Consider the following 24,866-nt stretch of genomic DNA (forward strand, 5'->3'; position numbering starts at 1 on the left):
GTGCGCGCCTCTGGTGCAGAAGAGAGTGTGGTGGTGGTTTTGGAAATGGTTTTTTAATGGGTTGAACCCATGGATAAAGCATTGGTTTGGATAGTTACGAGGTGAAAGGAAGTCGTAGTTCGGTGTGATTTGGATTTATGCATTGATAAATAGGTTTGGGGTGGGTATATTAATTATTGTATGCTACGTATGGGTTGGTGTGAGTACATTGTGGATCCGAGCCAATTTGCAGGGCGACTCCAATTGAGCTTTTCATCAGATACAAAATTGGTGGGAATGTTAACCAAGTAGTCCATTTCTATGTAACATAAGATATGTTGTTGCTGCATGTAAGTTGCTCATGTGATGGCAAACAGGGCAATACAACGCTTTGTGCTTGCAAGCTTACTCCTACAATTTATTTTTCCTTTCTTTAGATGCTGTGTATGCTAGTATGCCTAAATTTATCCTATATATACTGCCGTCTTTGCCAGGACAACATGGTCTCATTCATCCGTTCCCTGCGAGCTAGAAGACCGATTTGCATACTCCTGAACCATCGCGCCGAAGAGTGATGGCCTCCCCATCAACTTGGAGGGTGCGTCGAACTCTGATACTAGCCCTGATACAGAGATAAACACATAGACAAAGGTTGGACAGAGGCTAAGAGGCACAAAATCTTAATACAGGCAATCGGTTCTCCATGAAAGTCTAAAGTCTAAACTAATGTAGGAAAGGTAGGCAAGATCAGTGCAGAGTCCTACCTGCATCCAAGACCAGAACTCGGTCGCTGTCCATGACAGTTGGTATACGATGTGCAATGCTGATGATGGTACATTCCGAGAATTCCTCTCGGATGATCCTCTGGATGGCTGCATCTGTTTGAGAATCAACCGAAGCCGTTGCCTCATCAATGAAGAGGATCCGGCTGCGTTTCAGTATGACACGACCGAAGCAGAGGAGCTGCTTCTGCCCTACACTCCAGTTCTCCCCCATGTCGGCAACTGTGATGAACAAGCAGTGAGCAAGAAAACGTTATTCATCTGTTGTCAATACTAAGAAGAAAATATTGAGCCAACTTGGAGCACAATTTATCTTTTCTATAAAACAAGATCATCTTGTTCACGAAATAGCAAACCTAGTGCATCAAGCTTTTCTGGTTTTGAAGCTACTATATCCTTCAGCTGGCAACGCTCGAGAGCCTGCAGGAAAAAAAAAATATATAAACAAAACAGGCTTGATAGAAGGAAAAAAGAAATAGTTATGCATCCAAGAGGAAGTTCATGTTTTGAAAAACAAAGCTTGTACTACCTGCCATATTTCAGCCTCAGAATACCTCCCAGTTGGGTCTATGTTGCTCCTTACAGTTCCCTCAAAGAGCACAGGTTCTTGAGGAATCACACCGAAGCGAGACCTCAGATCATGAAGCCCCAAAGTGCAGATATCAACACCGTCGATAATGATTCGGCCCTCTGCAGGCTCCACAATCCTGAATAAAGCTTGGACTAGAGTCGACTTGCCACTGCCAGTCCTTCCCACAACTCCAATCTTTTCCCCACCCTTAATGCTTACAGTAATACCTTTCAAGATTAAAGGTGTATTTTGCCGATACCGAACCTGAAAAGAGTTCAACTTATTGCTCATCCATCATCACTTAAAGGTACTAGGTAGAGATACAAGCAAAATAATACTGACCTTCAGATCTTTCACATCAATATCTCCTCGGTCCGGCCAATTTGGTGAGGGAAGACAATCTGCAACTTCCCATGCTGCCTCAGAAGGGAGGGCACTGTACTGATGTACCCTCTCCACAGCTACCATATCATTTTCGATCATACAGCTTATGGAAATTGTGTAGTACACCAATGAATTAAGAGAAAGACCATAGGAAAGGGACATGCCGACAAATTCTGCATCAAAATTGTATTTATTAAGCTCCCAAAGGATCAAACAGAAAACATATAGTGATACAACTTTTAATAGAATTCATCAGTTACCCTTTTTGAGTCGTATTTAAGATGATGTAACAGCAAACTCTTAATACATGACATGCTTTCAACAAACTATTAATGCTTCATTATTGATAGAACATCTACGAAGGATTGCACTCAAGGTTTGGATATTCAAACAATTAGCCATGCTATCGGATTCGCCCCAGTGACACAATTTATTCATACATAGCAAATATTTTTTTCCTAGACATTTTTCCTAAATGTGACATCTACTCCCTCCATTCCAAATTATAGGTCGTTTGACTTTTTTGACCCCAAGTTTGACCACTCGTCTTATTAAAAAATTTGTACAAAATATCACTTCTTTTGTTGTAGCTTGCTTTATCAATACAAGTTCTCCAAGAATAACTTAAATTTGACTATGTTTGCACAATTTTTTTTGAATAAGACGAGTGATCAAACTTGGTGTCAAAAAAGTCAAACAACCTATAATTTGAAACGGAGGGAGTATTACAATTCATTCTAGAGAAAAGATAAGAAAAATTATTCCATTAGAGAAAGTTTAAATGTCCAAACCAAGGCCTAACATACCATTTAAGGTTAATTGTCTTTGTCATACAATCACATACCAAAAAAAAAGGACTTCATAACAGGCACACCAATTAGAGGTTTCATCAAAACCTCTATACTTACCATGGGACATGAGTATCAATTCTACTCTACCCCATGATCCACACCATTTTATGAGTATGCGACTAATTGAGATTACAACATTACCTTTCTTGATGAAATTGCTAGGCAAGCTGATCATGAGAAAAGCGGTTATAGACAAAATAAGTGTGCCAATTAGCTCCAGGCGAAATCCAAGCCACTCATTAGCTGCATAATTATTGAAAGACATACGCAAATTCGAATTGATCCTGTCCAAGTTTGTCTGGTAGAACTCATCCTCCTTTCTGAAGCACCTTACAGTTGGGGCACCCAAAAAGGTTTCTGTGAAGTGATCAATAATTGGAGCCCTTGTTACTCCTTGAAGACGAGTAAGCTCTCGAGATGTTGCAATATAACGATTCTGAAAACAAGATGAAAAGAAAGCAAACCAATTTATATTAATTTCGTTACTGAGTGTTGTATTGATGTTGAGTAGTTTGAACAGTGATTACAGTCATCGGGGATGCATTTTGGTATTTGGATCATACCCGGTACCAGAGGTTCAAAAGCAGTAGAGGAAGCACTGCTATGACTGACGGCCATGCAACTTGGCAAGTAACAGCAATAGTGGTAACCACTGAAATACACATTGATGTGGCATAACCAACATAGAACACAAGGGAAGTATCAATTTTCGATTGGTCAGATGATGCCTGTGAAAAGTAAAAGTTAACATTGCTTTTCAAGTAGTAAATATGTACACAAAGTACAAAAAATAGATCCTATGCTTAGTTGGATATACAACACATACCCGGCTTAGGATCCTTCCGGAAGGAGTGGTGTCGAAAAATGACATTGGGGCTCGTAGAATGCTGTCAAACATCTTGTTGAAAAAGGCCTGGGCTGATTGAAGCCCCAAGAATCATGGGCGGAGCTAGGTGGATGCCTGGGTATTCCTAGGAATACCCAACTTTTTCCCCAAACAATCATGTACATTTGAAGTATGTATATATGTATAACTTATATTAGGTTATATTCTCTGTTCTCTAGGTTAGAAATCAGCCAAATACGATCTTTAGAGGTCCCATCGCCCACAAATCCTCTCTCTGTCCATGTATCAATTCAATCCATCTCACGCACGTTCTTGTACAACCGCGTCCTGGTTCCCAAAAACCAAAACCCAGTTGCAAGGATGCAGATAGCTGCATGTAGTCGGTGCTTAGGGTGAAGGGGAGGGACCAGCCGCCGTAAGCTAGCAATGCATTAGGGTTAGGGAGCCTGAGGCAAGGCTGCCAGGGACGGCGGTGTGGCTGCACCCACGGTAGAACAGGCGGAGGCTTCAGGCATCATGACACCATTGTTGATTACCCTGAGATAATATGGTTCAGTCTGTGGCAATCATATATTGCAGCTTATCTGAACAAGCTATAGGTACCAAATTTTGATAGAAGAAGCTGCGTATTTTTAGCTAATTATGTGTAGTTTGAACATTTAAATGCTCCTTTACCCATCAGAGCAAACTTAAGAGCAGACTTATGATCAAATTTGGGACTGAACAATTACAATCTTTACAAATCAGCGCTAGACTTAACTAACTATAGGTTGTTCACCTAGTATATGAACTAGTTCATTGTTGAATATGAAGTAAGATCCAAAAAATGAGCTTGTATCTTTAATTGTCGATATTCTGAACTTGTATTTTTATTGGATTTTTTAGAAAGTGGGAATACCCAACTACAAAATTCTGGCTCCGCCACTGCCAAGAATGTCACAATAATAGTGGTGATCATTTCCAATATAATCGTTGTAGCAACTATCGAAACATAAACACCAAGAAATACGGAAGTATTAAATACAGGGCCTCCTGATGTTTCATATGACAGCCAGTAGTTACTAGCCATACTGGAGCCCTCCGAGAGTAGTGTCACAACCAAAATGACCACAACCCCCCACCATCCCCAGGCCTGTGTCATGTATAGCTTGTACACACGCCAGCTTACTCGGCCACTCTCCTTTTCCTCTTCCTGGATCAGTTTAGAAGAACCTGCTTCTTTGTTTATTGCAGTGCCAACTGTTTCACCATTTTCATTATTGGATTTGGAGTTAACAGATGGGACATCTAAAGATCCAGTGGAAGCATCGGAGCTCTCTGTATTCTGAACATGGTAACCTTGTCCCCCTGTTGTGTCCATGGAACTATGATGAGCAGCAACAAGATCTGAAAAATCTGAGCATGATGCTAGTAACTCACGATAGATCCCTGACTGGATGACTAACCCATCTTTCATTACCTGCATGTTGACACACGAGTCAATGTAGTTTAATTTCTAGTAGCCATCATATCAACATAAGCATGGTACCATCAGTGTAATATGATTATATAGCATATGTTCAGCAAGAAATCTGAAGATAAACGTGCATTAAGATATATCTATATTTTAAAGTAACCATTGATGTGAATATAACTGTTAATTCCATATACCAAGAAAGAAAACATTGCTACTAACTGTTAAGGGTATTATTGTCATTGTACTCTAGTCTAGAGTTGGCTCTCATGTACTCTATATCCCATTTAGAGATGTTCACGGTATACATTCATTCAGCCATCTTCCTCCTTCCCTCTAATTCTAACATGGTAACAGAGCTATAGCTCTAGATCTCGATCCGGCCCCCCACCCTCGTCGGTCTCTGCTGCGTCATCCCCGGAAGGATCAATCTTCCCTCCCCGGGGCGGCATCCACAAGCCCCAAACCCATTTTTTCATAGTTATTGAATCACAGCAGCACAGAGCAGCTTACCCATATTTTTCCCCGTCACATGCCAACTGCCACCCGCTGACATCGATCCGGAGCAGCAACCCCTGCCCATCATGGATCCGTCACCGCCGTCCTTTGCTCGCCGCCCGTTGCGGCGATCCATCCCCGCCGTCGCGCGGCACCGTTCAGTGCCTTATGCGCTCCTAAACCTTAAAACCTAAACCCTGTCCGTCGCTCATCACGGCCTCCCTCCGTCGCCGCTCGTTGTGGTCTCCTGCGCTGTCCTTCCGGCCTCCTTCTGCGCCGCCGTGGTCGCATCTCAGGCCTCCGTCGCGGCCTCAACTTCACCGGTGGCCGCTGTCCGCTCTGCTCTCCGACTACGACGGGATGGATGGGCCCTCTTCTCCAAGCCGATGGATCTGCCATGCTACTCCACCCTGCTCTGATGTGCTCTGCTCTCTCTAACCTGGCACTGGTGCGCTGCTCTGCTCTGCAATGCGCCCGAGCAGGTTTTCTGCTCTGCTTGCTGCTAGTATCAAGTCTTTATTTCCTTGAGGTGTCCATCTGAATCCACTAATCTTGCTCCTTCATCTCGTTCTTGCCATTCGAGTCGACAAAATCTTTGCCAAACAGCCGACTGCTATCTTTTTCTTTATAGTTGTCCACATCTTTTATAGTCGTCGTCGATGCGACTCTCCCTTTCAGTCATGTAGTCTCCGACTGCTGCCGCAGTTTTGGTTGTCACAGATTTGTGCGGCTATGCCCATCCGGATGAGTGTGGATCTGTCTCCGTCCAGATCTGTGCGGTGATGGCTCGTCGGTTTGCACCTTGCTGCTCCTTGTCGCCTCCTTCGCGAGTCCGCGAGTCTTTGACTAAGGCACGTTCATCGTCACGACTCTCTACCTTTGTGCTACTCTTCACACCTCCTTGGCTTGGCAAGGTTTCAAAACTCGCATGCCACTACGACATATTGGAGACTCGAACTTGGATGTTTCAGTCATCATAGTGTTGTAATGTGTCTAATTCTAGTGCTTAATGTTCTCTTTCTTCCAAATGCAATGCAATTGCATATGTGTCGTGGTGCTGCAAACCACGGCCGGGTGGCGGAAGGCACCCGCCCTAGCCCAGAGGGTGTGTACTCGGGGGTTAGCTAGTCCCAGTTAGATCTCACCCAAGAACACTCAAGAACAGCCAGATTTAGAGTGGTTCGGGCCGCCGGAGCGTAATACCCTACGTCCACTGTGTATTGTATTGCCTTTCCACGAGAGCGAGCGAGCTCACCAGGGCTGGTGTGTGTGTGGAGAGCTTCCAGTCCCCCGTGCGCAGCGAGCGCCTCCCTTTTATATCTCAAGGGAGGCGCGTACATGGCTGTTGGGTCCCCGACAAGTGGGCCCAACGGTGTAGTATAAACTAACGTACTGTTCATACATCATGGCGTTGCAGGCAGCGGGGATCTCTCTTCTGTAATCCCTTGCCTGCTCCTGGTGTCCCTCGTTCAGCATGTCCAGGCGCCGTCTTGTCGGGACGATGCCAGACGTAGCTAGTGGCGTCGCCTGCCACGTAGCTGAACGGCTGTGTAGGGAGCGGCGTAGGCGGTCATGATGGAAAAGTGTCGTGCCGTCGTATCCATTTAATGCTGCAGACGGGCTCTGCGCGGGCGCGGCACAGGCGGCCGCACTGTGCACCTTGGTAATACGCGGTGCACAGTGAGGCCTGACAAAGATTGTCCCGCATGCCGCGGCGACAGAGCACGCCTCAACCACCCGCATTAAATGCGGTGGGTGGGCGAGTCTCCTTGCGGAGGACTCGCGCACGAGCCCGCGCCCGTGCCACCGGGGCACGTGGCGGCTCTAGACCCCCACACGGTAAAGGGGGGGGGTCCGGATGGCGCAGGAGGTCCCGGACCCCTATGGGGGGGTCCGAGGCCTCGGCTGCCAGTTCGGAGCTTCCCTTCCTCAGAGACACGTGGCGTCTCCGGACCCATCCCCAGGCGGGGAGCGGGTCCGGGGCCGTTGGCCTGGTGAGGAAAGAGCATGACTGGTGGGGCCTGGCTAGTCCGTCCTTACGCGTAGTTATGGATAACTACGCGGGTCCTGCCTTGCTGCGGCAAGAGTGGGTATCCCTGCTACATGGTACCGACAGTGGCCCCCGGGCCCACCTTGGGGGAGGTACGAACCCGCAGGTGGGGCCACTACTGCGATTTGGCTTCTGCATAGCTTGAAGCTTCTTGCTGCAGAGGTCTTGACCGGCTTTGACCATCCATCGGATTGTCCGCTGCCTCATCATATCGCAACGGCTTATTGACTCGTGGCCCCCACGCACAGTGGTACACCTAGTCACGCGCGCGACGCTCGGCATTCTTGCGGCCGGAGTAAACGGATCATTTACTACCGGCGCAGTTCCCGAAAAGCTCGGCCACGCCAGCGCTTAATACGCGCACGTCAGCTCGGCTTCCGCCTCGCTCCGCGCATGCGCGGGCGTTGGTTCAGATCCCGTCTTTTCGCACCCTTGTTGGTTACCCGCTCACCCCGACAGGTGGGCCTGGGCCCCCATGTCATGGACTGAGCGGTTAACACCAGGCGCGGGCGTCGCTTGGGTTCCGGCGACGGTTCCGGGGTGTGCCGGTTGAGTCAGGCTTTATAATGGGGTGAACCGCATTCCGCGGTTACTTTTCCGCATTCGCCTTCTTCCTTCCAACCTTTGCGCCCCTTTGCCTTCGAGCTCCCCTTGCCCCTTTCTCCCCCGCACAGGCTGCTACTCACCCCACCGAGAGATGGCGTCCCTTGTTCATCCCCGCCGCTACCAGACCGAGGGAGAGTTGAACACAGTGCGCCGTCTGCTGGGATGGAGTGCTCAGGAGACCGGCTGGGGGGTGCGAGCAGGCTCGGTTCCCCTTGGCAACCTCCGCGCCGGGGAGTTTGTGCTATTCATCTCGCACATCTCCACTGGCGTGGGACTGCCGATTTCCTCGTTCCTGCTGCTGCTGCTGGAAGACTTCGGCCTCCAACTTCAGCATCTGACGCCGCACTCCCTCCTCCTGACGTCCATCTTCGTGCACTTATGCGAGATGTTCGTGGGAGTTCGGCCCTGCGTCATCCTCTTCCGCTACTTCTTCATTCTGGTGAGGTCCGGAAGGAGCAAGGACGAGGTGGGAGGGTACTACTTCCAGGTGAGGAGTGACCTGGTGACTCCTTACATTCCCGGCCTTGCTGGCGGAAAGTGGGAGGAGTGGCGCAGGGATTGGGTGATCGCCACCACCGAAGCCAACGAGCGCCTCACCCTGCCGACCGAGGGGCCCGCCTCCGACAAGGCATCCTGGAGGGCCAAGCCGTCGCTGCAGCCGGAGTTCGACTCCATGCTGGACAAGATCAGGTCGCTGGCGGAGAGCGGCCTCACCTCGTGGCACGTGCTCGGAGACTTCGTGAAGCACCGGATCCCTCCCCTGAAGCAGCGGCCGCGTGCTGCGTGGAACTTCACCGGCCTCAACGACTGCAGCAGGACCCAACGCGGAGAGGGGAGCGACCTGACCCAGGAGGCCTTGGAGGTTCTGGTGCGGAACGTGACGGGGGACGCCTTCATCCCGGAGAACCTGATCCTCCCGCAGAGCATAGTCCCCCTCTGCGAGGACCTCGCGAGGGTGGCGGTGCTGGCAACCCTGCCGACTCTGGACGACGGGGGACTGGCCCCACGCCAGACCGGAGGCGACGCGAACCGTGGGCTCCGGATCCCTGGCGCATCCGGGGATCAGGCTACGCTGAGCGCTGCGGGGTCCGGCGCCACCACGAAGGGGAAGCAGGCCGCGGTTAGCATCGCGGCCGCAGCCGGTTCCAGCCGGGCACAGGGAAACTCCGGTGCATCGTCGGGAGACGCAGGCCGGCGCAGGCTACTCAGGGGCGACGGGACCCTGGTCTCAGAGCCCGCCGCGAAGCACCAGAGGTCTTCTGAGGGCGCGGGCCAGGGTAGCTCCCGGGCTGTCGGCCCCCACGCATCCTCTGGGGCAGCCGCGCCACCACCATCGCCGTCGAGGAATTCCTCCCGCCGGCAGCAACAGCAGCAGCAGCAGCAGCCGCAAGAGCAGCGGCAACAGGCACGAGGGCGGCAACAGCAGCAACAGGTGCAACCCCGGGTCGCGCCCGTGCTGCAGCCTCGGGGACAGCAGCAGCAGGAACAGGCCCGGGTTGCGCCTGCATCGCAGCTGCAAGGGCAGCAGCAGCCGCAGGAGAAGAGGCCAGGGCTCCGAGGACGCTGGGTGCCCGGTACTTCTGGGTTAGTGTTATCCTGCTTTCTTCCTTTACGCCGGTGCTCTGCTTTTTTCCTGAAGGCTTCTCCGCATTGTTACCAGGGCTCCTCGCCCCAGTGGTTCCTCTACCATCGCCGGTTCGTCAGCTGGTGCCCAGGCGGCCGCGGCCTCAGTGCTGACAGCAACGGCGACAGCGGATGCGGGACCCTCAGGTACAGCGACCTATGCCAGCCCAGTGGTGTGTGACGTGGAGCTGACAGGCGTGTCATTTCCAGGCTCAGCAGCGCACAATGCCGCGGCGGTGGAGGCACCTGCGGCAGAGGCAGCAGACACAGCGGCGGTGGAAATGCCGGTGCTGGGTGCAGCCGTACCCGACGCAGCGATGGCTGAGGCGCAGGCGCTGGGGGCATCCGCACCCGATGCCGCGGCGGCTGAGATGCCGGCTCTGGGCGCAGCCGCACCCGACGCGACGGCGGCGGAGGCGGCACCGGTGCTGGGTGCAGCCGCACCCGACGCGGCGGTGGCGGAGGCGACGCCGGTGTTGGGCGCAGCCGCACCCGACGCGGCGGTGGCGGAGGCGATGCCGGTGCTGGGCGCAGCTGCATCCGACGCGGCGGCGGCGGAGGCGCCGGCGCTGGGTGCAGCCGCACCCGACGCGGCGGTGGCGGAGGCGACGCCGGTGCTGGGCGCTGCCGCATCCGACGCGGCGGTGGCGGCGGAGCAGACAAGTGCTGCACAAAAAGCCCCCACCTCCAGCTCCGGTCCTGTTGCAGAGGAGGAGTTGGAGGTGGTCTTTGGCAGGCGGCTCCTACAGCACCAACTCCCGGAGGAGGATGTGACTCCCCTCCCCCAGGTGATGTTCCAGGTCCGGCGGTCGATCGAAGAGGCAACCTCCTCCGTCGAGACGGCCTTCCGGCGGGAGTGGTCTGCCCTGGAGAGCGAGCGTCAGCGCCTCTCCGACTGGCACACCCGCCTGGAAGCGCATACGAAGGCTGAAGCCTCCCGCGCTGCAGAAACTCGGTCAAAGCTCAAGGCAGACCAAGAGGCCTACCGAGCCAACCTTAGGAAGGTGTTTGACCGGGAGCTCGCAGTGTCAAACCGAGAGAAATCCCTGGCGCAGCGGGAGCAGGATTTCACTCTGGAGGTTGTTGGCTTCGCGGCTCAGCGGTCCGACTTCGAGGCCCACCTCGCGGCTCGACAGTCCGAGCTGGAGACTCGCAGCGAGGACCTTGAGGTCCGGAGGCAGGAGCTCGACGTCTTCTCTGCGACTCTGCAGGGATGGCGTGAACAACTGCATGAGAGAGCCCGCCAGCTGACTGCCGACGAGGCGGTTTTGGAGGAGGGCCGGAAATCCCTCGCCAAGCGGGAGGCCCACGCCACCGGCATAGAAAAGGAACTCGGGCGCCAGCGTGAGTCGCTCAAGAAGTTGAAGGACCGGGCGGAGGAGAGGGAGGCCGAGCTCGAGGAGAGATCCCGCGGGCTCGAGGAAAGGTCCCGCGAGGTGGAGGTGGCCAAAGCGGCTCTGGACACCCGGGTGCGAGATGCGGTCCAGGAGGCGGTCCGGAAGCACCAGGAGGACCAGCGCGCGGGAGCCCAGTGGATCGCTGACTGGGCGGCCGAAGCGAGCCTCGCACTGGTGCCATTTGGGATGAGCCCAATCCAGGTGGCGGAGCCGCCAGCTTCGATAGCTGACGCCCTCCCAGTGCTGAGCTCTGCTTCGGATAGGCTCCAGCGCCTTGGGCCGGTCCTTGCTGGACAGCTCGAAACCGAGGGCCGCGAGCTGATCCGGATGGTGGCGGAGCACATCCTGACCTGCCTTCGGAGCCACGACCCGACCATCTCGTTGGCGCCCGTGGTCGATGGCCCTGTAGCGGAGACGGAGGCTGCCGCTCGGGACAGCGTGCGGGAGGTCGTTGACTTCGTCGCCGCCTACTTCAAGCGAGAGCCTGCGGACCCTTAGGCTGGGGATTGTATCTTTTCCCTTTTTGCACTATGTAACAAACATTGTATTAGCTGAAATTTTTGAAATAGAGGAAACTTCAACTTAGTTGTTTGTCAGTTGTTGATTTGCGGTATGCAGCACCCCGGTGCCTTGGCCCCCTGGCGGATAGGTGCAGTTGCTTGGACCTGTCTGCCACTTGAGGCGTAGAAGATACTCCGGACCTCGTTGGGCATAGGGCTGCATAGTTTGTAAGCCGAACAAGCGCCTTGTTCCCTGTGTAGGATACAGAACTACAGAGAAAAGAATCAAACTCACTTATATAGTAGCAATGATACTGTACTTTAGCTGCTTGACGCATGCAGAATCCGTTCGTGATGTGTGGGACAAAGCGGATGCTCCGGGCCCCCTGGGAGATAGACTCAGTTGTTTTGAGTCTGTCTACCATTGAGACTGGACCTTGATCTGCATGAAGGCTTTGAAGCAGATGCTAGGACCCCCTGGTAGGTAGGCTCAATGGTTTGAGGCTGGCTACCACCAGTCCGGACTTAACCTGTGCACCACTTCAAATATACAGCTTAGTAACAGGCCCGCGGGACTCATCCCTGACCAGTGCCAGGCTGGTACAAGGTCCGGGGCTCTAGATGCGCAGGTCCAGGTTGCTCAGCGCTTGTTACAGAGTGGTGGAGTGTGTAGGCTTAGGGTACGGGACCAGGCTAAGGCGCTACACAAGGCTCCGGGCCATTCCAGGAAACAGCACGATCTTCCCGGACCTGGCTTCATCATCCCAGGCCTCTCGCAGCAGTGGCAAGGTCACTTTGTTGTACTCGATCTTTTGAGATATAGGACTAGACATGCCGTGTTGGACTTAGGAAACCAGCTCTTGAGCTGGAACGGGGTCCAGGCCCTTAATTACCCGACTCCAGGTACTAGAGTACTCGTTACAGGGTGGTGGAGTGTGTAGGCTTTTGGGTACGGAACCAGCTAAGCGGCTACACAGGACTCCGGACCACCCCAGGAAACAAGCACCCGCTCTCCAGAGTAGGTCCCTAAGGGTCTGGACTCCTCTCCAGCAGCAAGAGGGTCCGGATCTGTACGGCAATCCAGCAACTCAGCTCAGATCTTAGTTGTAGCAACAAGGGCAGAGGTCCCCGTGGGGGTTAGAGAGGTAAAAACTTGAGAATCGGCATGCGAATTTAAATTTTGACACAAAGACAGAACTGGGAGAAATTATTTCCTTTGCAATCTTGATGTACATGGCTTGCGCGATGGATGCCAGAGACCGGGTTTACGAGGTCAGACCTCTACCGTTCTGGGCCGCGCGTTAGCCGACGGTGCGATGGATGCCAGAGGTCGGGTTTACGAGGGTGGCCCCCAACCGCTCTGGGCCGCACGGTAACTCTATCTTATTACAAAGGAAAGGATTATTTTCCGGCTCTGCCTAGGTGTAGAACTTACGCAGATGCTCTATGTTCCATGGGTTGGGCAGCGGCACTCCATCTTCTGTGGCGAGGCGAACGCATCCGGGCCGGCATACCTCTGTAACCTTGAAGGGCCCCTCCCAGCTGGGGGAAAATTTGTGGAGCCCTGCTCGGCTCAGGATCCGTCTGAGGACGAGGTCGCCAGCCCGGAGCTCCCTGCCGTGCACGAACCGTTGATGATAGCGCCGGAGCGCCTGGTTGTAGCGTGCATTTCGGATTGCTGCTCGCCACCTCCGCTCATCAACGAAGTCCATGTCGTCGCGCCGCAGCTGTTCCTGCATGGATTCGTCAAAGGCCTGGACCAGTGGTGAGCCCAGGTGAATTCCTGGGGGAAGGCATGCTTCAGCCCCGTAGACCAGGAAGAACGGAGTCTCCCCGGTGGCTCGGCTGGGTGTGGTCCGATTGCCCCATAGCACGCATGGAAGCTCGTCCACCCATTTGGCACCATGCTTCTTCAAGCAGTTGTAGGTGTGGATCTTGAGTCCCCTGAGGATCTCTGCATTCGCTCTCTCAACTTGTCCATTGCTGCGAGGATGTGCTACGGACGCAAAGCATAGCTGGATGCCAATGTCCTCACAGTACTCTTGGAAGAGTCTGCTTTTGAATTGGGTCCCGTTATCCACGATGATGCGGCTTGGGACGCCAAATCTGCATACAATGGACCTGAGGAAGGCGACTGCTGATTTCTTAGTGATATTCACCACAGGGGTAACTTCCGACCACTTGGTGAACTTGTCGATGGCGACATAGAGGAACCGGTACCCGCCAACAGCCCGGGGGAATGGCCCCAGGATATCCACACCCCACACAGCGAATGGCCATGAGGGCGGAATCATCTGCAGAGCTTGAGCCGGGGTGTGTATTTGCTTTGCATGGAATTGGCATGCTTTGCAGGACCTCACCAGCTCAGCCGCATCCTGGAGTGCTGTTGGCCAGTAGAAGCCATGCCGAAAGGCCTTGCCAACAAGCGTGCGAGAGGAGGAATGACTTCCGCACTCGCCTCCATGGATCTCCGCGAGCAACTCGCGGCCCTCTCCCTGGGAAATGCACCGCATGAGGACACTGTTGGCGCCACGGCGGTAGAGATCCCCTTCTACCACCGCGTAGCGTTTAGCCAATCGGACTATGCGCTCAGCGGACACATCGTCATCAGGGAGGATGTTATCTTTCAGGTAGTCCCGGATCTCGGAGATCCATGCATCTGGAGCTCCCTGAGTAGGTGGGTGTGGCTCTGTGAGGTCACCAGGATCCTCAACAGGGCACACGGCCCAGGTTGGGCACCACAGGTGGAGTGCTACCGGGACCGCTGGCTTTGAGGTGCTAGCTTGATCCCCTTCGCCCAGCTCGGCAGGCTGGGCGGTAGGTCTCAGCAGCCGTCTTTCGAAGACACCCTCGGGCACGGGTGCCCAGGTAGATGCTCTTGCAGAGAGATCATCTGCTGCTGAGTTGTGCTCGCGGGGAACGTGTTGTAGTTCCAAGGCGTCGAAGTCCTTCTCGAGCTTCCTCACGTGTATGAGGTATGCCGCGAGCTGGGGATTGTTGCAGTTGCAATCCCCTCGGACCTGCTTGATGATTAGCTGGGAGTCCCCGTTCACCAGGAGCTGCCGGACCCCCAATGAGAGGGCTTGCGTCAGGCCAAAGATCAGAGCTTCGTACTGCGCCATGTTGTTGGTGGCCTTGAACTCAAGGTGCACCATGTACTTCAGCTGATCTCCATTTGGGTCGATGAGGACCACACCAGCTCTAGCCCACTTTTCGCGGGCGGACCCGTCGAAGAAGAGTGTCCAGTGGGGCTCGGTGAAGACTGGTGCCTTGATTTCCGGCTCCGGGGGTCCAGCGTTGACGACCGGACCCCCAGGATTGCTTGGGGAAGGAGTCCATTCTGCTATGAAATCGGCCAGGATCTGGCTCTTGACTGCATGGCGTGGCTGGAAGTCCAGTTGGAACTCGGCCAGCTCTGCCGCCCACTTGGCGATATTGCCTGTGGCGTTGGAGTTGTGCAGGATCGCTCTTAACGGGTAAGAGGTCACTACGACAACTCGATGTGCCTGAAAGTAGTCGCGCAGTTTCCTAGACGCAATAAGTATTGCATAGATAAGCTTATGCGTCTCAAGATACCTGGCCTTCGCCTCGTGGAGGACTTCACTGACGTAGTAAACTGGCTTTTGGATGGTCCGGACCCTGGTTACCGGGTCCGGCTCGCCCTTATCCACCACATCAGGTCCTCGGGCCCCCAGCGGCTCTGGGTACCCACTGGCACAAGGCTCGTCCGGACCCCCTTGTGCGGGGTTCGGGGCTTCAGGCAGAGGTGAGGCTGACGGGCACCCGTGTCCGGGGTCTGGCTCACCATCTTTGGCCGGGGAGACCCTGGTGTCCCCCTGGCGAGCTTGCTCCGTCCTTTCGGCGACCAGCACCATGCTGACTGCCTCCGCAGACGCAGCAAGATACAGAAACAACGGCTCACCGGGCTCTGGAGCCACCAATACTGGCAGCGAGGTGAGGTGCTACTTCAGCTCCAGGAAGGCCTGTTCAGCCTCTTCGGTCCAAGAAAATGGACCGGACCTCCTCAATAGTTTGAAGAAGGGGAGGGCCCTCTCTGCTAGCCTCGATATGAAGCGGCTAAGAGCAGCGAGAGATCCAGTGAGCTTCTGGACATCCTTGATGCGGCCAGGAGGCCTCATCGCTTTGATCGCCTTGATCTTGGCTGGGTTTGCCTCGATGCCTCGATGTGAGACCAGGAAACCCAGCAGCTTCCCTGCTGAGACGCCGAAGATGCACTTCTCGGGATTCAGCTTCGTGCGCGTGGCGCGGAGCCGGTCGAAGACGAGGGACAGGTCCTCCACTAGTGTTGACCCTACCTTAGTCTTGACCACAATGTCATCGACATAAACCTCAACAACATCTCTAATTAGATTACAGAAGGTTTTGTTCATAGCTCGTACAAATGTGGGTAAGGCATTCCTTAGACCATACGGCATGACAATGTAGCAATAAAGCCCATCTACTGTTACAAAGGCAGTATGCTTCATATCCTCTCTAGACATCTGAATCTAGTGGAAACCAGAGTATGCATCTAGGAAAGACAAAAGGTCACACCCGGAGGTGGAGTCCACGATCTGATCGATACGCGGAAGAGGATAGGGGTCTCTAGGACATGCCTTGTTGAGGCTGGTGTAGTCGATGCACATCCGAAGCTTCCCGTTGGCCTTTGGGACGACGACCGGATTGGTCAACCACTCGGGGTGGTGGACCTCCTCGATGAAGCCGGCATGTAGGAGCTTTTGGACTTCTTCGCGGATGAAGTTTTGTCGCTCCATGGACTGCTTCCGAGGCTTCTGGCGCACCGGCGTGGCGTCGGGGTAGATCCTCAGATTGTGCTCGATCACTTCCCTGGGGATCCCGGGCATCTGTGACGGTTCCCAGGCGAACACGTTGACATTTGCCCGGAGGAAAGCGATGAGCGCGTCTTCCTATTTCTCCTCCAGGTTCCCCGCGATGCGGGTGGTCCTGGTGGAGTCCGCTCCAATCTGCACCGTCTTCACGGGAACATGGTCCGGATCGGACGGTTGGACCTTGGGAACCTTTGCAGGCGCCTTGAGTTGCGAGGTGGACGGATCCTCCTCGGAACGTGCAGCCTCTGCCGCCTGAGCATGCAGTCTCTCAACTGCAGCGATGGCAGCGGTGCGGTCGCCCTGCACGGTGAGGACTCCGGCAGGGGAAGGCATCTTCAAGACCAAATACCCATAATGAGCAATGGCCATGAAGCGGTAGAGCGCCGGCCGGCCAATGATGGCGTTGAACGGGAGGTTTACTTCCGCAACATCGAACAGAACGCTCTTTGTGCGGAAGTTGTCCTCGGTCCCGAATGTGACCGGCAATGTGATGCTCCCCAGAGGGAACACCGGGTGTGGGCCCACTCCAGAGAATGGGCGAGAGGGAGTCAACTTGGACTCCGGGATCTGCAGCTGCTTGAACGCTGCATAGCTGATGACATTGAGGCCAGCCCCTCCGTCAATCAGCACGTGATAGAGCCTTACGTTGGATATGACGGGAGCGGTGACTAGAGGTAGTACACCAGCTCCGGCCATATTCTCCGGGCAGTCGGATGGCCCGAAAGAGATGGTGGTGTTCATCCACCTCTGGTGCGGCGCCGCCTTCGGGACCCCCGGCTTCACCGAGAGGACCTCTCGGCGAAGGGTCTTCACGTCCCGTCAGGAGACAAGCTCCCAGCTTCCGCCGTACATTACATACAGCTTCTTGCGGCGGTCGCCGTTGTCGGAATCGGAGTCGTCGTCGTGGTAGACGCCCTTCAGCTCTCGAGCGGGGGATTGGTACCCCAGCTCCTTCTCCCCGGCGGCGGCCCCGCTGTCGGAGGCCTTCTCCTTGCCGGCCCGCTGGCGAGGAGGAGGTGAGTCGTCTTTGGAGGACTGCTCACGCCGCCCACTGACCCGCTTCGCGAGCTTCTGGATCTCGCGGCAGTCAGCGGCGCTGTGGTGAGCGGTGGGATGCACTGGGCATGAACCTCCGCTCCCACCTTGCTGGCGAGGGCGTTTGCCATGTGCATTTTGGCCCCCAGCCGCTGCTGCCGCAGCCGGCGCCGCCGCTGGCTCCACCGCTGCAACGACTGGTTCGCCAGATTGCGGTTCCCCGCGATTCCGGTTCTTGTTCTTCTTCTTCTTGCCACCGCCCTGAGCGGTAGCACTGGAGCCGCCAGCCTTGGCGTCTCCGCTATGGGGGGCTGAGTGCCATGCACGACCCTCAGCGGCCCTGGCACACTTGTCTGCCAGGGAGAAAAGCGTAGTGACGCTTTCCACCTCGTGCGTCGCCAGCTTCTCGAGCATCTTCTCGTCACGTACCCCCTGGCGGAAAGCAGTGATAATAGATGCATCTGAGATACGAGGAATGGTACCCCGTACCTTGGTGAAGCGCGAGATGAAGGCCCGGAGCGTTTCTCCGGGTTTTTGCCTCACGGCGTGGAGGTGTGCCTCCACACCATGCTGCTGGTACGCACTGGCGAAGTTCGCTGTGAACCTCGCACAGAGGTCTTCCCAGGACTGGATCATCCCGGGTGTGAGGTTCATGAGCCAGGTCCGGTTGGCCCAGACAAGGCTACATGAAAGTAGCTTGCCATGACGGCGCCGTTACCACCAGCCGCTGTGATGGCAGTAACGTACACCTGCAGGAACTCCGACGGGTTAGTGGTACCGTCGTACTTTTCCGGCAGGTGGGGGCGGAACTTGGATGGACATGCCACTGCTCGGAGGTGGTCCGCCAGCGCAGCGCAGCCCACCCCAGCAACTGGTGCGCCTGGCTGTATCCGGGCGTTCACCGGGGGCTTGGGTGCCACCACGTCCAAGTCGGCGTTGAGGTTACGGCCCTCAATGTTAAGACGGCGCTCTCGCGCCCTCTCAACGGAGACGCGGGCATCCTCTCCCGCGCACCGGCGGTTGAGCTCCGCCCGCAGGTCTTCTGTTCGTGCACCCCTCACGGTAGGGGAGCGCACGGACGCCGACGCACCACCCTGACGCTGGTGGTAAGGTACCACCGCGTTGCCGGGCGGAGGTCGTTGCCCAGTCCTTGCAGAACTGGGGGAGGCCTGAGCCAGGTGGAGGAGACGGTCAACGTCGTCCCGCCACTGCTTCAGGGCGTCTGGCGAGGCTGTCTCAGCCGAGGGGTTGCGAAGCAACTCCCTAGCCGCTGCCAGCGCTCCGCCGCTCGCAGCTTGTAAGGGGGCCCTTGATGGGCGCCCTGACTCTTGCCGGCGAGCAGCGCGCGCTGCCGCCGACGGTGGCTGCTCCGCAGGCACAGTTGCCCCTGGAGCAGGAACACGAGGGGCGTGTGGCGTGGAGGACGCCACACCCTCCGTCATCTCTACGTCGTCCACACGAACCATGGGGACGAAGAGGAGATGAACTGCAACCAGCTAATTCTCCTACCTGGCGCGCCAAATGTCATGGGATTTCTAGGGTACCCACAGCCGGATAGCGGAACGCACCCGCCTATTCCCAGAGAGGGAGTGCTCGGGAAGGTACTAGGCGATTGGGCTGATCTTGCTCTGAGATAAGGACACAAGAACACACGATCTAGAGTGGTTCGGGCCGCCGGAGCGTAATACCCTACGTCCACTGTGTGTTGTATTGCCTTTCCACGAGAGCGAGCGAGCTCACCAGGGCTGGTGTGTGTGTGGAGAGCTTCCAGTCCCCCGTGCGCAGCGAGCGCCTCCCTTTTATATCTCAAGGGAGACGCGTACATGGCTGTTGGGTCCCCGACAAGTGGGCCCAACGGTGTAGTATAAACTAACGTACTGTTCATACATCATGGCGTTGCAGGCAGCGGGGATCTCTCTTCTGTAATCCCTTGCCTGCTCCTGGTGTCCCTCGTTCAGCATGTCCAGGCGCCGTCTTGTCGGGACGATGCCAGACGTAGCTAGTGGCGTCGCCTGCCACGTAGCTGAACGGCTGTGTAGGGAGCGGCGTAGGCGGTCATGATGGAAAAGTGCCGTGCCGTCGTATCCATTTAATGCTGCAGACGGGCTCTGCGCGGGCGCGGCACAGGCGGCCGCACTGTGCACCTTGGTAATACGCGGTGCACAGTGAGGCCTGACAAAGGCTGTCCCGCATGCTGCGGCGACAGAGCATGCCTCAACCACCCGCATTAAATGCGGTGGGTGGGCGAGTCTCCTTGCGGAGGACTCGCGCACGAGCCCGCGCCCTTGCCACCGGGGCACGTGGCGGCTCTGGACCCCCACACGGTAAAAAGGGGGGTCCGGATGGCGCAGGAGGTCCCGGACCCCTATGGGGGGGTCCGCGGCCTCGGCTGCCAGCTCGGAGGTTCCCTTCCTCAGAGACACGTGGCGTCTCCGGACCCATCCCCAGGCGGGGAGCGGGTCCGGGGCCGTTGGCCTGGTGAGGAAAGAGCCTGACCGGTGGGGCCTGGCTACTCCGTCCTTACGCGTAGTTATGGATAACTACGCGGGTCCTGCCTTGCTGCGGCAAGAGTGGGTATCCCTGCTACAGGGTACCGACAATATGCCTTGCATTTGATGGGGGTGTTAAGGGTATTATTGTCATTATACTCTAGTCTAAGGTTCGAACTCTCATGTACTATATATATACCCCATTTGGGGATATTAAATACATACATTCATTCATTCAGTCATCTTCCTCCTTCGCTCTCATTCTAACACTAACTATAATAAAGGCAAAGTTTTGCTAAGTTTACATGGTGATGGAAGAATGCATTACTAATCTGTTCCATCAGAATATAACATGGACAGTTCAAAAAGACTTACAGTTATAGTATCCACATTTTGCAAGAAGTCCACTTGGTGAGTCACAAGCAACACAGTCTTATTCTTGAGTATGCCTTTCAGACATTCCTGCATACATAGCCAAGTTATAGAGTACAGCTTAAGAACTGTAATCAAACACTGACCACAATTCTACTTGCTTAGAAGATTTTTCTTCGTAGTAACCAAAAAACAATAAATAGCATTGGTCAATCAAGTAGGTCATGAATCCACCTTATTACAAACAGATTCCATATCATCATAGTTCTGCATAACCTATGCATGCTAGCTTGCTGAATTCTACAGATTGTGATGCAAGGTTCTGTCTGTTTATAAATCTTCTGTCAACTTCTCTAATAAAATCTCATACAGGGCATGTCAAAATGTGTAATTTGCATGGTCTGAAGAGTCACTGCACATTGGTTTTAAACACAGAAACATAGGAAAGGAATACAAGCCACTGAGCAATTGAGCATTTCCACAAGTTTTCTAAAGTATATTACTTGTTTCAAATTTAAATAACTGAATGATTTTGCCAGAACCTAATATAAAAAAATGAAACGGAAGAGATTAGGCTTCACCGTGAAAATAGTTGATCCAGTATGAGCATCAACTGCACTAAATATGTCATCAAGAAGGTATATATCGCAATCTTGGTAAACTGCCCTTGCAAGCTGGATGCGCTGTTTCTGACCCCCACTGAGATTGATCCCTCGCTCACCTATTTCAGTCTTATCACCAAAATCCATCATTTCCAAATCCTTTTCCAGGCAGCAAGCATTTATGATTTGTGAATATCTCTCTGGGTACATTGGCTTTCCGAATAAAATGTTCTCTTGAATGGTTCCATTTCGGATCCAAGCGGTCTGAGCAACATATGCTGTGCTTCCAAATATGCTAACCTAAACCACATAGAAAATGGAGATAAGACAAGAGTAAACTGATCTGAAAAACGATATTGGCATAGTAGATTTGAATGAATATGTTATTTCTCTACAAATAATATGCTTAAACGGTTAAACCATAAATGTTTGGAGTGCTAAAGCAAAAAAAAAAAACCATGAGAATCCAAACGGTGACTGTCAAGTTGGTCATGTATTCTTCGAGTATACCAGAGTTTCTAGCAGGTTCTCGAACCCAACCAACTACTACGCATTATAACAGCGGCCTGTAATTAGAATGTGGGCCAAGCAATGCGCTACAACTGCAATAGACAATCAAAAAGTTGGGGGTCCAAGTCCAACCAGAATCCAAACCACGGCCGTCCATGGTATCCAATTCCAACCATATCCCCACGTTGACGTCGCTACCAACCTATCACACCTTAGGAGGCCGGAATCAGAAAATGACAATTAAATTTGGACGGCGCGGATTTCACTACGTGGCTACCTACATGCTGCAATCAGATTTGGATCAAAACGCCACTAGAGTCAGCACACTCACCTTGCCGGAGACCTTGTGCATCTCCCCCATGATGCAGGACAGCAGCGACGACTTGCCGGAGCCCACCGTCCCGACCACGGCCGTGAGCTCGCCCCTCCTCACCTCCACGTCAATCCCCCTCAGCACCGTCACCAAATCCGCCCCATTTCCTTGCCCATTCGTCTCCGCTGCGCCATGGCGGACTTGGGCCTGGCTGTTGACCTTGTCCCTCGTCTCCTCGCCGGCCGGCACGTCCCACGCAAACACCCCAGCTTGCACCTTGACCGCCACGGGTTCCTCGGCGCCGCCGCTCTCGACGCGCTCCACGGCCGTCGTGTCGATCTCGGCGTCCGTCAGGAACTTGTTCAGCCTGCCGAGCGACACGAACGCCTGCATGGACATGACGATCGTCTGCGGGAAGTTCTGCATGGGGCCTTCCAGCATGCGGAAGAACGCCGTCGCCGTGAACACCTTGCCGGCGTCCAGCTGCCCGCCGGAGGCGATGTAGGTCCCGAACACGAGCACCGTCATGGCGAGCGGGCCGCTCGAGAATACCACCGTGTTGCCGCACATGAAGAGCATGATCTTGGCGAGCCACCCGAGCTCCTCCTTCCGGATGTCGCTCACCTTGCCGCCGAACTTCTCCTCCCACGCCTGCAGCTTGATGACGCGCATGTGGTTGAGCATCTCGGTGATGGCCTTGACGCGTCTGTCGCGGACGCCCAGGAACTTGAGCTGGTACGCCAGGTTGAGCTTGTTGGCGAACGCGGTGATCACGGTCACCGTGGTGATCACGGCGAGCGTCATCAGCACGGCGGGGCCGAGGTAGGTGTAGAGGAGGAGGAGCGCCACCACGATCTGCAGCGGCATCAGCCACAGCCCGTGGAGCCCGTGCATGGCGAAGGACACGATCCCAGCGTCCACCTGCATGTAGTTCACGATGGAGCCGGCGCCGTGCGCTCGGCGGGCGCCGGCGGTGAGGCGCAGCGACTTGCGGTACAGCGCGGTCTGCAGCGCACCGCGGATGCGCATGCCCAGGAGCTGCCCCTGGAAGTTGTAGTGGTGCGACGCCAGCGTCTGGGCCGCCTTGCCGACGAGCAGGATGATGACGAGCCGGAGGCCCTCCCATGGCGTCCCGCCGAGGCGGATGAACTCGACGAACCGGTCGATGAGCGACGGGCCGACGTACATGGCCGCGAGGCGCGCGAGGCCGAGAAACGCAGTCAGCACGAGCTGCGGCCAGAAAGATAGCCACAGCGCGACGCCCACCGGGTGCCGCGACGCCGGCGACGCCGGCCATTTGGACATGAACAGGGCGTGCGCCGCCTCGGCGCGGTGGCTGGGGGGCACCGGCGGCACGTCGTTGGCCGTGAGGGACTCGGCTGCGTAGGCCTTGTTGATGAGGGAGATGATCCAGCTGAAGGTCGCGCGCGAGAGGAACGACGCGGTCACGTACGGCGACGCGGGCGCCTCCTCGCCGCCATGCTCTCCTGGTTCCACGTCCCCCGCGCCGGTGCCACGGCGGGCGAAGCCAGTGACCGCGATGTATGCCAGTGGCAGCGAGACGAGCAGACCGGCGAAGGCGACCGCGTCGTCGGGGAAGAGCAGCGAGCCGTGGGCGCCGCGGACCACCGCCGAGGCGGAGAAGAGCAGGGCACCGAGCGCAGTGGCGAGCCAGAACACGCGGAGGTGTGCGTGGTGCGCGTTGGGGGCAGCCCCCGCCGTCCGCGACGCGGCGACGGTCCACGCGGCCGCTCCATGCGCGACGGCGTGGACGGCGAGGAAGGCCGCCTCCGCGGCGCGCCACGGCGTGCTCGGCAGGAGCAAGACCGCGAGTGCGAGGAGCACGACGGACGCCGCCGCGATGACCGCGGAGGCCCCGAGAGCGACCACGTAGCGGAAGGCCCGCGGCGACGGGTGATCCGGCTTCCGCAGCAGCGCCTCGCGCTCGGCAGGAGCAGCCGCCGCCGCAGTCGAGCCTCCCCTGCGGAGGCCGCGGGCGAGGAGGACGAGGCAGGCGGCGAGGAACACGAGGTCGACGGCGCCGAGGAGCGCGCACGCCGTGGTGGCGAGCCACCAGGGGAGCGCCATCCCGTGTGCGCCCGGCTGCGACCGCGAGGAGCTCGTTGTGGGGGTGGGGATCCGTCGGGATTCGATTCACAGAGGCTACTCCTCCATTGGGGAAGCGAAATCCGTTGGGAGCTCCCGGATTCTTCGTACTAGACTACTCGGTCTGTCACTCTTGTTCTTTTTTTTTCCGAACAAAATGTCACTCTCGTTCTTGACCTTGACCCTATCTAATAAAATATTTCTTTTCTTGTTTCAAACAATGGCATTGGCTTGATTGTTTCCCAAGTACATACATATATGCTAGGTTGCATTCGTTGTCATAATACGATCCTACTTAAAAATCCATTGTGATCCTGCCTTGCTTCTAAAGACGATGTCGCATCAGCGAATGAAGCTAGACTGCAGAAATTGTCGTGTGTGAGAACAGAAATGGGACGGCAACTTTGAGGAACGAGCTGGCACCAGTTCTCCATCATGGGCCGTTTGGAAGAGTTTCACTGGTCAAGTCGAGCCAAAACTGGCCAAGTTTAGCACCTAATTTCTCGTTCATTTTAAAGCGTTACATAATATCTTGATTTGCGTAAAACAGGTGAAGCCAAACTGAAATAAACGTTGCCAAACAGAGTACATGTACTTGATTAAACCCAACTGTGATCCGGTGGCTGATCCTTATCGAAGGTGGTATTTTCTGCTATCACACTAGAATATGCATCAGCTGCTTCTTTGGCACATGGGACCTGAATCCGTTAGCGGGCCAGATCTTCACAAACCTATTGCATAAAAGAAACAGATTTACTACTTTTAAGGTGACTGAAATCTTGTTTTGGTGTAAGTCACAAGCTCTGACCGTCGGATGGGCTGCGGATGGTTGAGATCGATTGATGTGGAGTTTTGATGTCGGGCCCGCCTGATGTCTTGTTGTGACCCGTCATGTTGCTTAACGGGCCCGCTTCTACTATTGTTGGCCCGTTTGGACACGTTATTGGGTTTAACACTGTGTTGGACTGAAACCTGTTTGGCATTTATGTTATCCGCTCCAGGTGTGTCTCGGCCGCTCTGTGTTTTTCCCTGTTGGTTGAATACGAGG

General features: G+C 55.1%; 1 protein-coding gene across 1 annotated transcript; it reads right to left on the reverse strand.

The window, feature by feature from the left end:
* Positions 1-225: 225 nt before the first annotated feature.
* Positions 226-23,871, reverse strand: LOC120682187 (ABC transporter C family member 4-like). Its single transcript, XM_039963966.1, has 12 exons — positions 21,731-23,871; positions 20,869-21,189; positions 20,291-20,377; positions 4,350-4,873; positions 3,394-3,505; positions 3,131-3,295; positions 2,709-3,003; positions 1,675-1,889; positions 1,291-1,596; positions 1,118-1,181; positions 744-983; positions 226-601 (listed from the first exon to the last, which is right to left on the reverse strand). The coding sequence occupies exons 1-12, from the start codon at positions 23,798-23,800 to the stop codon at positions 486-488; spliced, it is 4,515 nt and encodes a 1,504-aa protein (XP_039819900.1). The 5' UTR covers positions 23,801-23,871; the 3' UTR covers positions 226-485.
* Between the last annotated feature and the right edge of the window lie 995 nt (positions 23,872-24,866).

Source organism: Panicum virgatum, chromosome 7N (genome assembly GCF_016808335.1).
Source record: "Panicum virgatum strain AP13 chromosome 7N, P.virgatum_v5, whole genome shotgun sequence".
Lineage (NCBI taxonomy): Eukaryota > Viridiplantae > Streptophyta > Magnoliopsida > Poales > Poaceae > Panicum > Panicum virgatum.

Bases quoted from the DNA above. Each gene is read 5' to 3' on its own strand.
- LOC120682187 (XM_039963966.1), bottom strand. From the start codon at position 23,800: ATGGCGCTCCCCTGGTGGCTCGCCACCACGGCGTGCGCGCTCCTCGGC. The intron at 1,890-2,708 runs GTAATGTTGTAA...ATTTTGATGCAG, and splicing joins TAGCAATTTCATCAAGAAAG to AATTTGTCGGCATGTCCCTT. The intron at 984-1,117 runs GTTTGCTATTTC...TGTTCATCACAG, and splicing joins AGAAAAGCTTGATGCACTAG to TTGCCGACATGGGGGAGAAC.